This window comes from Toxorhynchites rutilus, chromosome 2 (genome assembly GCF_029784135.1).
Source record: "Toxorhynchites rutilus septentrionalis strain SRP chromosome 2, ASM2978413v1, whole genome shotgun sequence".
NCBI lineage: Eukaryota > Metazoa > Arthropoda > Insecta > Diptera > Culicidae > Toxorhynchites > Toxorhynchites rutilus.
The window spans coordinates 113,350,840-113,364,558 of NC_073745.1; the positions used below are offsets into that span (position 1 = coordinate 113,350,840).

The window sequence follows — 13,719 nt, forward strand, 5'->3', positions numbered from 1 at the left end:
TAAACGGTGATGAAAATTCACAAACAGAATAATCGCTACTTTGAAAACACAACGAATAAAACTTTCTACATAAGCATTACAGATTGGGTTTGCTTTTTTGAAGCAACTAACGGCAATACACTTGACATAATAAAGAATTTAAATATTATGAATGCTTTCCGTTGCTATACTTTTGATGGTCGTGTTTGATATTATGCAAATGGAACAAAAGATGGTCAATTCTGTAAGAAGTATTCAGATGGTAATAATCAAAGGTTTGATTCAGTGAGAATCCGGAAACACAGTTCATTTTATAGCAGTAGGCGTATTTGTCAACAAATTGTTCGGAGAACCTGAATCATTCGACGGTTTTTTATTAGATTCTAAGAGGCGTAGCACTTAAGGCTTTTGCCTCGCTGTAACATCTAGAGATGATTGAATAATCCAGTAGTCTTCAAAAAATTTATAAGCATTATTTCGTTATCGGTTTTTTTTGGGATAGGATGTCGTGCAGAGAATGAGCCAGACGAAATTGTTGTCGATGTTCTTCATAGGCTCTACATTCGGCGAGCATGTGTTTGATAGTGAGCTGCACTCCGCAAGTGATACAAACTGGCTGTTCAGTTTTATTGAATAGATACCGATGTGTCAATCTTGTGCGTCCTATTCTACTACGAGTGAGAACTTGCTGCTCCACTCTGTCAGGTCGGTCCTTCCATCGTTTGATAGTGTTTTAATTTCCGAAGTTTTGTATTTGTCTGGTTCCAGATGATCTACTGATGATGCTCTAGCTGACAATCAAGTCCCAGATCACTTTATATCTCCCAATGTTAGCCAGTTGGTCAAAAAAGTGTGACCACCTTATTCACGGCGTGAGTTTCGACTGCTTGAATGAAAGGGTGTTTGCTTCTCTCACTTTCTATTGCGAGAAGTGCATCTAATCGACGGTAAAAAAATCGTTGTTTTGAAAAAGTTGTGCAGGATGGAAGCCGAGAGAAGAAATTTGATTTTGGACACCAACATCATATATACGGCGTGGTCAGCTACTAAAATCGCGAAATCACTGAAAGTGGCTAATCGACCGTGTAAAATATACTGGAACATTTCCGTGAACGTTCAACTGTTGTTCGGGTGGATCAGAGGACGCGTCGTATTAGATCTTGCGATCGGAAGCTGAGGTTGAAGGTATTGAGAACAATACCGGGTTTGCCACTCTTAGACTATGGCATCACCAAAAACACAGCTCTAACCAAAGTACCATGCGGAGAATACATATATAAGAAGGTTATCGTAACTTCCATGGCTGCAATCAACAAAAAAGACGCTGAAGCAAAATCTGGTCGCCAAAAGCAGTTCTCGAAAGTTGCACAACAAAGTTTTGACGAAGTACGAAGGATGCATGCTGATGGATGACGAAACGTACGTGAAGAAGGATTTATGACCAAACCTTGAATTCTATGAAGCCATTGCCAGAGGTGATGTCCCCAGAAAATTTGAGTTCGTTTTCGCTTATAAATTTACCAGGAAGTTCTTGATTTGGCAAGAGATTTGTAACTGTAGACAGAAAACCAAAGTTCTCGTCACAAACAAAACAATGGACTCGAAAATGTATAGGGTACAGGGCCTGCAAAACGACTCCTTCCGTTTATTAAGGCTCTCAAAGATCCGTTGAAATTTTCGCCAGATTTGGTAATCCGCTACTACAGTCGAAACGTGCTTCAGTGGTGCCATGACAAATGTGCTCGATTACATTGAAAAAGAGCTCAATCTTTCCAACTGCGCGCAATTCCGCTCTATCGAAAAATAGTGATTGTCAAGCGGAAATCGAAGAAGTGTGCCAAAGTGACCCGTGATGCTGCACACATGAAGGATCGTGGAATAAAACGGCCGCTGAGGTGGACCAACAGAGAGTCCAAACTTTGATAGAGTTGAAAATTAAAATCGGAGAGCGAAAAATCGAACATTGTATTACGCAAACTGGTCGACGAATGCAACAACGTTTAGAATACACGGAACAAGAGTTACTAGGTATGTCCGAACTGATAAGAACTCACTTGCTGACAGCGGCACTCGATAAGACGACCCGGGAACATTAGGAGCGAACCTTGAACTAGCCAAATATAAGACGATGATCGATTTTTCAAAATCTCAACATCAAATGTTTATTTGTTTATGTGAAGTTGTATTCTTCTCCCCAATCCCAAATGCGGAAACCATGAACACAAATTCAAATCAACAACCAACGAACACCTGCTGCAATATCCGATAACAACAAAAAATGAAAATGAAAAATGTGACTTTACGCTGCACTTCAACTTAATTATCAGTGCAACAAACTGAACGCCTTCTCTAGTGCAGGAAAAATGGAGAAGATTAAATTAACCGGAGTTTGTTTCAACTGTCGACGGACATATTTCAAAGAATTGTCCACCGTCGAAAACATGTCACAATAACAAAAACGACATCATACGCATGAATTTATTATTCCGATACAAAATTCAGAGACTATCTTAAACGGTAAGAAACCAGCCCACCCACGATAAGTCGTCAACAAGCAGCCAAAAATAATCATGATCCTGTAATAGTGCCCGTGTATGGAAGGCAGTACTACTGTTGACAGAAGTTGTCCTGGTAACCGACAAGAATAAAAAACAGCATTCGTGTAGGGCTCTTTAGATAGCGAATCGCAATTGAACTTCATTAGTGAAAGATTAGCGTCTGCTGGCCAATTAGGACTGAGATGAAATTCAAGATTTTGTGATTTTTTTAATTTGTTGGGATCATTAATTACCAAATATCACTTATCTTTCCTGTGACGTGTGATAACGTATTTCGGGAACATATTGTGGGTACAAATTGAAAAACCGGAAATCGATCACATCGCGAGAATTGCCCAATTTCGGGCGCTTATTGCCCGATGGATTTACGAGATATTTGGGTCGATTGATTTGGGCACTCCGAAACAATTTATTTCAGTGTAGTAAATAATATATTTTATGAAACTATCTATTGAACAATTGAAAAATGTCAAGCATTGTCTAAACGAAAATCCTACGTTTTGATTGGTCGGTCGATTTTTGCCTTACAAATCGAACACAAATTTCTGCATTACTCGGGAATTAATCAAGCAAACGAAACCAAATTGGGCATTTGGAGGTTTTAGGGTGCAATAAATGTTTCTATGGTGGTTAGACACTCCTCCCCACACTCTGAGGGGGTCTGTCATTCAAATGAAACACAAATTTCTGCATTACTCGGGAATTAATTGAGCAAACAAAACCAAATTTGGCAAGTGGTGCAATAAATGTTTCAATTCGCATATGTTCTACAATTACATATTGACAAGCGTTGTTAGTCCATTTGATGTTTGCGCTAACGAAATTTATCTTCGTTCGAAAGTGGAAATGGATTTTAATTCCTACATCGTCTTCTATCTACATAAATAAAAATAGATCACCGAATGTGTTGATAAAAGCAAAACTCGAGAAAGGAATTGTCCGAATTAGGGCTGTCTTTATTCTATCATATTTTCTGTATCAAACATTAATTCCATGTAACGGAGAAACATGTTATTTGCAAGTGGTTGAAAAATCTTGAACGTGAATTGTGTTTGAAAATAATCTGATATTATAATGACGAGTTTTGGTAGAAGTACTAGGAATTTTCTAGTAAAAGATCATTTTAAAGGGTAGATTCGAAGATCAATCAATGAACAGTTCTGCGATTGGACCCATGAACGTGCGCTTAATAAGAAAACGTGGATGTGATAACGAAAAATAAATTTTGGCCGGAACGAAGTTTGCCGGGTCAGCTTGTTATTAATGAAAACATAAAAGTAATCTACAAAGAGCAGCTCGATGTAAATTTTCGTCTGCAGAAAATAAGGTTCCCATTGTTATCGAGTAATTTTTTGGCAAATTTTTCATTACATGAGTGTTTTACCCTCACTTATCTTCCAGTTTATCGAATCAGCGGTGAAGTCGGGTAAGACGGACACTCCACCGAACGGGAAGAAAAACATTTTGTTTTGAAAACTACTTGATTGGTTTTTTCTTCTATTTTAACAGATGCCCCCTAACTACGTCTGCAAGCGTAACCAAATATCATAGACGAATCAGCAGAGCGGTTTTTGAAACGTAATCCGAATTTTTCATTCCGATTGCGGGATGCTATTTCAGACATGAAAAAAATGAGAAAAATTACAAGGCCCTCTAGGTGATTTTAGTCAAGTCTTTTTGTTCGATCATTTTTAAGGCCCATTTGAAGATTTCTAAAACTGATCGAATACATAAAATTGAATTTTCAGTTAGTGTCCATCTTTCCCGACTCATTCTTCAAAGATGCCGGAGACACTCATTTTGTAAAATTTCTGCCTCAAAAACAAATTTTATTATAAAAAGAGCCCTAGATTATCAATTTGTGGTGAGATAGCTATATATTTTTTTGTTAAATTCACAAAAAAAAACAACGTTTACTTGAGTTGTCCGTCTTTACCACCCTTCCCCTACATGATATGATTAGACTTATTGGTTGCTTCTTGAAATTCTATTACAATAAGCGATCATGCATTAGCTTCTAAACCGAAACAAATTATTTAAATCTTTAAATAATAAAATCAATCGCCTCGAATGTTTGTTCGTGCATCATCCGAGAGCGGATCGTCTAATTTAGGCTGCCTATTTTATTAGACAGAACGCAGAAGCCGTCTTGTTCAGGGTAACAGAGGGCTGTTTTCAATATATCTCATCATATACCTCTTCGGTATCTTTTAACGTGATATGTACCCTCCATTCTTCTGCCATGTTTGCACCACTGGTAACGTGAAAAAACAATACCCAGCAATCAAACCAAACGGTTCGTTCCAAGGACACTAAAATATTATCGAAGAGTTTAATCATGTACTTTTTAAAACATATCGAAAATCAATAAAACATATAAAACATCAAATAGAATAACGTGATCCTACGTCAACTATGCGGTTGTGTTTCGGACACAACCCTCCTGACTCTTTTTTTCTTTTTCCCAAAAATGGTATGTAACAATAACATGAATACATGCTTTGTCGATCGGATAGCTCCTATATAGCATCTATTGAGCAAACAAAGTATATAGTGATTAATGATTTAACAGTGTACAGAAACGAAAGACGTAGTCCTTTGTCAAAAATAGCTGTTTGTGAACAAACGTTCAAATCTAAATATAGTAGAGGAATCATACTACAAGCTCACACCTACAAAATAAGCGGTGTTCAGGTCATTTAAAAACACACTCAAAAGAAAGTTGAGTTTCGATCTTTATAAAGGATAGTTAAGGAACCTTATTAATTTAAAAAAAAACTATCATGCGACAATTTGAACATGTGAACATACATCAGGTATAATGAGATTATTTAACAATAAAATTGAATGACCTGCCATATATGAAAATTAAGGAATATTGCCCAGAACTGAGAATTGGGATGATATTAAAAATATTTTAAAAATATTGGGTTTTGTACGGAAAGCTCGTGCCAAAAAATAAATCAAAAGCATCTTTCACGCATTTTGAAGATTCCATCCTCTCTGAAAGTATTTGGGATTTCGTCGAAAAACTTTTTAAAGATTAAAGTACTTTTTATACTATCCAAAGGGTCGAAGTTTTTTTCATCATAAGAATTTTGCAGGAACCTGATCAAGTGATAATCTAAAAATACAATAGCTGGTGAACACGATGAAAAGACTAGCACATCCTAGTTAAACTACAAATATGTTTACCGGGTTATTAAAGGTACATGAAATCAGGCGTTTTTCTGGTGGAACCCGTCGCGTTCTTTATTGGCCCATTCTGGACGTTTTTCCTGTTTTCATTCGTACAATTTCGAGCAGTACTTAATGGAAACTATCGGCTGATTGCTTGGTAGTTGTTCAAAAAACAGAATTCCTTTCCAATTCCACCAGAAAGCACTGTTCTGCGGATGAAGACCGGCTTTAGGGGGTAATTGATTTGACTTGTCACAAATTCTCTTTTATTCACACATTTAAATGTAAAAAATGAATGTACATTGACTAACTTTCCAAATAATAAACGATAATGAAAAATCAATAATAACAATAAATCTAATACAAGTAAAAATTCAAAAACACACGTTTCTTTTTTGCGTGAAAATAGATATTAGCAAAATAACACCCGTACACACACACAGACGTACGCTTACCTGTTCACTCAACATATTCGTTTGCAGGTTGGGATTGTTCACGTCGTTGGCCGCCAGCTGACCAGCTTGCTCACGCTTTTCCTGCTCCAGCAAATCTTCCAACAGCAACCTTTGCTCCTGCAATAATCGGAATGCAATTTTGCTCAATTGAGATTCCTGTTCTCCAAGATACGATTCTCTCCACTCGAGACCAGCCCAGGTCTCTGAGCATACACACGAATGGAAAAAAAAACACAACACTCACATCTACGGTGTGTTACAAAGCTACCAGCAAGCCACCTGCGTGAGCTCTAAGGGTGCCGTAGCAGGGCCGTTTCATGCTCTCTCTAAGGCAAATGTGATCTCAAAACGACGCACACATACACACACGCGTGCGTTGGCGGAAATGGTGAATGTTGGCATTGAACGACTCGTTCCAAACACTACATGAGCATTGCATTAGTGAAGCGCGCAAAATTAGTTTAATAAAGTATTAGAGATGAAGTTGTTTTTGGTAGACACTGTTACCGTAATAGATGGATTGGTAACAGTTGTGGTGATGAGTACAGGAAAAAACTAATCTGCTAGTCGCCGCTGGTTGCAATTATCTATATGATTTAGCACATACTCTACAACACATTTGATTGGCTCTAGATTCGATCACTACTGAACTGAAACACTGGGTGGTGATTCGAGTGTTCTATGGTTGACGAGACTCTTGACAGTGGTAGATTGTTCATGACTTCGATTGCTTCAGTATGTATTCAGGGTAATCAATGAAACCAAAGGCTACCTCTGTATCAAGTTTGGGTATAAAACTTGGGTATATATACGAGGTTAGGCTGATAAGCCTTGCGCACATGCCTGTAGAATACGAATTAATATAGCATATAAGCAATGTTTGCCAAATGATCCATTCACTGAAAAAATCGCTTTCGTTCGTTCAAATATGATCATACAGAAATCATTTCTCCCAGCGGCATTCTTTTGTAGTTACGTGCTACAAATCACGACACAAAATAGAACGAGACAACTCTGCATCGGTTCGTACTTCATGATACACCAGCACGCAAGGAAAACCATCATATATGCTTTCGGTGCAGAATGTTTATTTTCTTCTTTGCCTCTAACATATCTATATCAAACCTCTCCATGCATCATGAAACAGCAGGATCGTACGGACTACGCAAAGCGAATGATTCATATTCAGGTAATGTAGCAGATCCTGATTTTTAAGTCTCAGAGAGTGCAAACTATATGATTATTTAACTCGATAGAGGCTAAGGGAAGGGTAGTCAGATTATATTTTCCATTTTTAACGCTGCTATCCCTCGAAATATGAACTTACTGAGATTCTAGGAACAATTTCAATCAATTATATATTAAAGAAAAAAAAATTCAGTTTGGTCTGAAACAAACCAGCCCAGGAGGCTGAAAGTCTCAAAAATAAAGAATAAAAAAATAGGAAAAAATAAAGTAGGACTTTGCATCTCCCCCCAAGAAGGTATGACTTCCTTTATGAAGTTCCTTACATTCTTGGCTCAGCAGACCAAATCTCGTTGGGCATAAGAATGCCCTTTCCATAACGGCACAGTCTTCGTTGCATTAACATACTGCATTGACACCGTAAATGTCCTCCAACACGTCCTTTGAATAGTGGCACGAAGCGAGATCCGGCCAGAAGATGGTCGGGCCCTCGTGCTGCTTCAATAGTGGTAGTAAGCGCTTCTGTAGACACTCCTTAAGGTAAACCTGCTCGTTTACCGTGCCGGTCATTACGAAGGGGGCGCTCCGCTTTCCGCAAGAGCAGATTGCTTGCCACACCATGTACTTTTTGGCAAACTTGGATAGTTTCTGCTTGCGAATCTCCTCCGGAACGCTGAATTTGTCCTCTGCGGAGAAGAACAACAGGCCCGGCAGCTGACGAAAGTCCGCTTTGACGTAGGTTTCGTCGTCCATTACCAGGCAATGCGGCTTCGTCAGCATTTCGGTGTACAGCTTCCGGGCTCGCGTCTTCCCCACCATGTTTTGCCTTTCGTCGCGGTTAGGAGCCTTCTGAACCTTGTATGTACGCAGGCCCTCCCGCTGCTTGGTCCGCTGGACGAATGAACTTGACAAATTCAGCTTATTGGCGACATCCCGGACCGAACTTCTCGGATCACGTCTAAACTGCTTAACTACGCGCTTGTGATCTTTTTCACTGACGGAGCATCCATTTTTGCCGTTCTTCACCTTCCGGTCGATGGTTAGGTTCTCGAAGTATCATTTTAGTACTCTGCTGACCGTGGATTGGACGATTCCCAGCATCTTACCGATGTCCCGATGTGACAACTCCGGATTCTCGAAATGAGTGCACAGGATTAATTCACGACGCTCTTTTTCGTTCGACGACATTTTTCCAAATTTACGAAAAATTGACAGTGAAGCATGGCCAACGTGCTCTATACACTCTTATCTGATTATAAGCGAAAGCTGAAGATATAATTCCTAAAAATTAAATTTCTACAGCGTTTTTTCCGTGATGCAATTTGATGTGACACACCCTTTAGAACGGTCAACGTACTCAAATCTGTCTCAATCAAGCTGAGTAGGCTGCATGTTATTCTGTTACAAGAAGAAATGAATAATTTGGATTGTCTTGGTGCTGATGGGCTCTATTTTACTGGCTCAGGCCAGTAAAGGCCGTCGAATTCAGTTGAAAATCCAAATCATACGAAGAGGTCGAGGTCTTTTCCATTACCTTCTACACCGCAGTAACCAGGCATCCAGTATAGATTAACATTGTTAGAAGCAGCTAGTTATTTTAAGGATAAAATACATTCCCAAACTAGTGTTGACTAATATGTGTATACTTTTAATGCATTGAGAGCTGCTTGGCTATTTGATAATATACAAATATTGACATACCGATATTTTCTAGTCAAACATATATTTGTACATGTCAGGAAAGCATATATTTCTGCTTGAAAAACTGTAGGCCACTATCTCATTGACATGTCAATTACTGGTCCAGTAATCCCAGCTCCTGTATTTACCAGTTTTAGACACATCTATTGAAACAAAAGTAATCCTGGACTAGTTTTAGGATCACCTTCTTCACATACGCTGCGATTGAGTTCAATCACTTTGAAGAGAACACTGAAGTTAGTGTTTGTTACCATCCAGTCTGAATTCATACTTACTATAGTGTTAAGAAATCTTTCAGGATTTGTAAATGTCCTCTGAGATCTACTTCTAAAAATGTTTTGCACATTTCAGCATAAGAGCACATTTTTTCCGCCACAAGTTGCACAGATTGGTGCAAGGGTAGAAGGTATGAAAGAACATCTAGCGAAGGGCATTGCTCCAGTTATTGATAAGCATTCCAGACGATGTAGGTTATAGAGCTTTTTCTGAGCTGATATTTGTGTAGTTTTAGGCCACCACACTAACGAAGCATATGTTAGTCTGGTTCTCACTATTGCCGAGTAAATCCAGTGTCGATTAAACTGCTTTTTCCCGAATATACTGCTACAAGTCCAGAGAGCAGTATGAGTAGAGCAGACACCTAAATATTTGGATCGTTTTGAAGGTCCAATTGTACACCTTCCAATCTGAGAGAAGGAATCTTATACTTTCTCAAAATACAGATTTTGGACCCCCTCCTCCCCCTTACGTAGCGCAATTCCTATCTCTAAGGCCACAGTGACACTGCTTGCAGCTTCTTACGAAATGTTGCTGCACGAAACGCATGCAATCGTGAGAAGTAAACAACTACATAGAATTTTATTGGTGTGGTTACATGTTTTTGACGCTGAGGAAGCTTTCGGAAAATGGGTGGAAAGCTAATTTAAATACGGGCCTGAAGAACTACTTGTCAAAAAGTTTAACAAAAAAAAGGGGACTCCGAGTGTGGTGGAAGTGCGACGAGGGCCTCCAGAACCGGCATCTACAACCGACTATGAAGCACGGTGGTGGAAGTATCATGGTGTAGGACTGTTTCTCGTGGGCTGAGGTGGGAAACTTAGCGCAGTTCAACGGTATTTTGACTGCCGATGGTTACATCGATATTTTGTACGAAAACCTGGAGGAGTCCATGGTGAAAATGGGGCTGGAGGACAACTACACCTTCCAATAAGATAATGACCCGAAGCATACTGGGAAGGAAACATAAGCATTCTTACGATCGACCAGGATCAAACCAATGTTGTGGCCACTCCAAAGCCTCGACTTGAATCCTATTGAGAGTTTATGGGCGATTTTGGACAACAAGGTGGACAAAACGAACGTTACGAACAAGCCGAACTATTTTGCTGTGTTGAAAAAGGCTTGGGACGAGCTGGACCCCCAACGCCTTCGGAACCTCGTGGAGAGTATGCCAAAGCGTTTTAAGTTGGTTATCGAGGCTAAAGGGGGCTATATTGACTATTAATTATTTGTTTTTTTAATAACCATTTTGATAAACTATGAAGTGGATTTGTTTTATGTCATACCCTAAAAATAGCCATTTTGGGAATACATGTAATTTTTTGTTTTTCTAAAAAATAAATCAGCGATGCTATAATGGTAAAATGGCCTGCTAATTATCTACTTCTTCTTCTTTCTTTGTTTTTAAGAGGCTTTAAACTTTGCAGTTCATTCGCCTCTATTATCTACTTTAACGTAGTATTGATTGGAATATCGAAAAGTTTGAAAAAAAACTTTAAATATTGGAACAGGGTGTTTTTTTTGCGCCCATCAGTATATTAGTCACTTGCTTAGCATAGCATGTATCCGGTTGGAGCTACACACGTCAAATCCACGTTTTGCTCTATAGTTTTATTTATACAATTGTGGGTGCATTGTCAAATACTCCGTCAATATCAAGAAACGCTATAGGTGAGATTTCTTAAGCATCAAAAGTTTTCCTGTTCAAATATGATGATTTGATATGGAGATCAATGATCTTTTTCATCATTTCCAACGTGAGAGTTGCCCTGTCACATTTTCCAGCGCTGGTAATAAATATAACCCGAACTTCCAAGATGCATCCCTTTTTGAAGTTTTCCGCTCAGTGGACAGTTTTCTTCAAAGGTAGATTTAATATTGGATTCAAATACTGATGAAACTATTTCAAGCTGTAGCAACTTCAAATGGAGGAACTTCAACGTTGTCTCCCGGAATATAAGCCGAAGCGACGATGATAACGGTGTTCCCTAGAATCATTAGAACCTCCAATTGTATTGCCACGATGTCTCTATTGATGAATTTTATGATTGGTACATACCTGATGTTATCCCGTATAAGAATTGCTGCTCTTGGTGCAGTTTGTGTGCTATCATAAATAAGCTTACATTTTTTTGTAGAAATTCCTCGGATCCTAAAATTATCGAACCTAGGCTCTTGTATAAGAGCCACATCTAAAGTTTCGTGAGTGAACCTTCTGCACAGGGCACTGCTTGCCCCCTTGGCGCGATGAAGGTTTGCCTAAATAAACTTCATTTTATCCAGCATTTTGTCCGTCCACCGTTATTGGCAAAGTATTTAATAAAACCTAAAAATCATTCCTCGGCATGGGTCGCGTCGCTCCTTGGCTTAGGGATTTAACCATGGCATATTTTGCGTAATAACCATGGATAACAGCTATTAAAACTATTCTCATTAGGGGCTTTGAACCCTCTGCTCTGGTTCTCAATAGTTTCAGGTTCTGGCTTTCGATGGAGCATACTTGAAATGATGTAGCCGTACGTTTCCTGAATCAAATGATTTGTTTTTAATAAAAACTTGTTCTTGTACACATAACAACCCTGCTACATTGAATACTCGAAGTGTCACTATTATGAACATCTACCCTGTCCTGCGTTCAACCATAACATTGTTACAAAAACTACGAAGCTTGATTGTGTGTGAGAGGCACTAAATGTCGAAGAGGTAGAGGAAAAGGTAAAGAAACGCTAGACAAAACCACTGGCTTCTTGTTGGATGCGGTGCAATTGCTTTTGTTTTACTGCTCACTAAGTTCTGACGCCCGACATCGACTTGGGATAACGGGCTAGCGGGCTCACCTTTAGCAACAGCGAGCGCCTGAGGTGGCTGTTGAAAGGCGTCGGCACACCATGCTGATAATTTGTTATGCTATGTGGATAGCTGTTGTGATGCCTTGTCGGATGGTTACGTTCCAACGACGAAGGCAATAGCCCTCCTGCTGCGGGTTGATGAAATAGCGCACCCGATCCGTACTGAGTGAAACTCGGCGGAGGAATAGGGGAAATTGGTGGTAATGGTAAGTTTTGCGGTTGCGGTGGTGGCTGCGGCAGCGGCGGCGGCGGTGTAGGCGTTATTTGATAATGCTTCAGAACGCGTATTATTCGCGGTTAGTCGAAGAAGTACAGCAATGATATTACATTCAAATGGGCATTCGATAGAGGATTGGAAAGAGCGATTTCAGATGTGAATTGAGGGTTTTAAATCGTAATTATATGTACAGACATGCACGAAAAAATTTGAAAGAATGATAAATATCAGAAAATCCACAAAAAAAAGAATGACACCAATAATTGTTTGAACTGACAACGGTTGTCTTACGATGGTTCGAATTTAGTATTATGTTTGTGAATTGATTACATAGAAATAGCTCAACAATCACACCATTCACAAAACAGAGGAACGAACTTGCAAATAGAAGAGATTTGAAGCGCTTACATTACAACTAACCTGATTGACAGTTTGTGGTCCTTGCAAAGCACCGGGTTGATTCCCAGGGTATGGTGGCGGTGGTTCCGGATATGGAGGTGGAGGAGGTTGTGGCTGACCAGCTCCAGGGACCGTGACAGTGCCTGATTGTGCCGGTTGCTGTTGCAGCTGTTGATGCAACACAGACTGTCCAGTGCCTGGCGGTTTCCCGGGTGTATTTGGGTTGGCCACAGTTTGAATGATCCGATTACCCTGGATTTGATGCACTATGCGTGTTTGCTGCTGCCCTTGTAGAAGATTTTGTTGAACTAAACCGCCCGGATGGCCTAGCTTCAACTGTTGAATCCGAGACTGATTGAGTAAACTGTTGAAAAAGAACAATCGATATTTTATCAGCAATCAACGAAAAAAATCACACCAATGTATTTACCCAGTTCTAACGCTCACAGAAACTGTGTTGTTTGCCGTAACAACACCTACAGCTCCTTCCTTAGAAAGTAGTTGGGTTCCAACCGCCATTGGTTTACCCATTGCCGCGGCCTGTTGTACCTAGATAAATTGAAAAATAACAATCAGACTTATCGGATCCATAGAAGACGAATTTCACGCCAACTCGATTGGCTATTGGCAGCACTATCTCAGATGGCAGTGAGACGTTACGGATGTAAAGACATTGAACATTGAAGCAACTTTGCATACTTGAAATCTTCAAAAAAGAATTAGACTAGTTTTTGAAAAGGGCCAGTTTTTTTCTTAACCTGTTATAAAAATTTATAACTCAAAATCTATTATACCTGCAAATTTCTGGTCTAAGAATAAAATGTAAAATGTTTAAATTAAAAAAATATTTTTTTTCAATTAAACTGAAAAAAGTAATTTTAAAAATTTAAATTCGTTTTTCTCAAAAACGTTTTTTT

The 13,719-nt window shown here is 39.2% G+C and overlaps 1 protein-coding gene across 8 annotated transcripts in view; it reads right to left on the reverse strand.

The window, feature by feature from the left end:
- The window catches only part of LOC129770596 (histone-lysine N-methyltransferase 2C-like), a 96,421-nt gene that overhangs the window by 22,875 nt on the left and 59,827 nt on the right, over window positions 1-13,719 (reverse strand). For 6 of the 8 annotated variants that reach the window (XM_055773532.1, XM_055773531.1, XM_055773536.1 and 3 more), the window contains 4 exons: window positions 13,233-13,351; window positions 12,824-13,166; window positions 12,175-12,459; window positions 6,173-6,289 (listed from right to left, as the gene is read on the reverse strand). In XM_055773532.1, coding sequence (XP_055629507.1) covers window positions 6,173-6,289; window positions 12,175-12,459; window positions 12,824-13,166; window positions 13,233-13,351 — 864 coding nt within the window. The remainder of the gene's footprint in view (window positions 1-6,172; window positions 6,290-12,174; window positions 12,460-12,823; window positions 13,167-13,232; window positions 13,352-13,719) is intronic. The other 2 variants (XM_055773535.1, XM_055773537.1) reach the window with 2 other exon arrangements.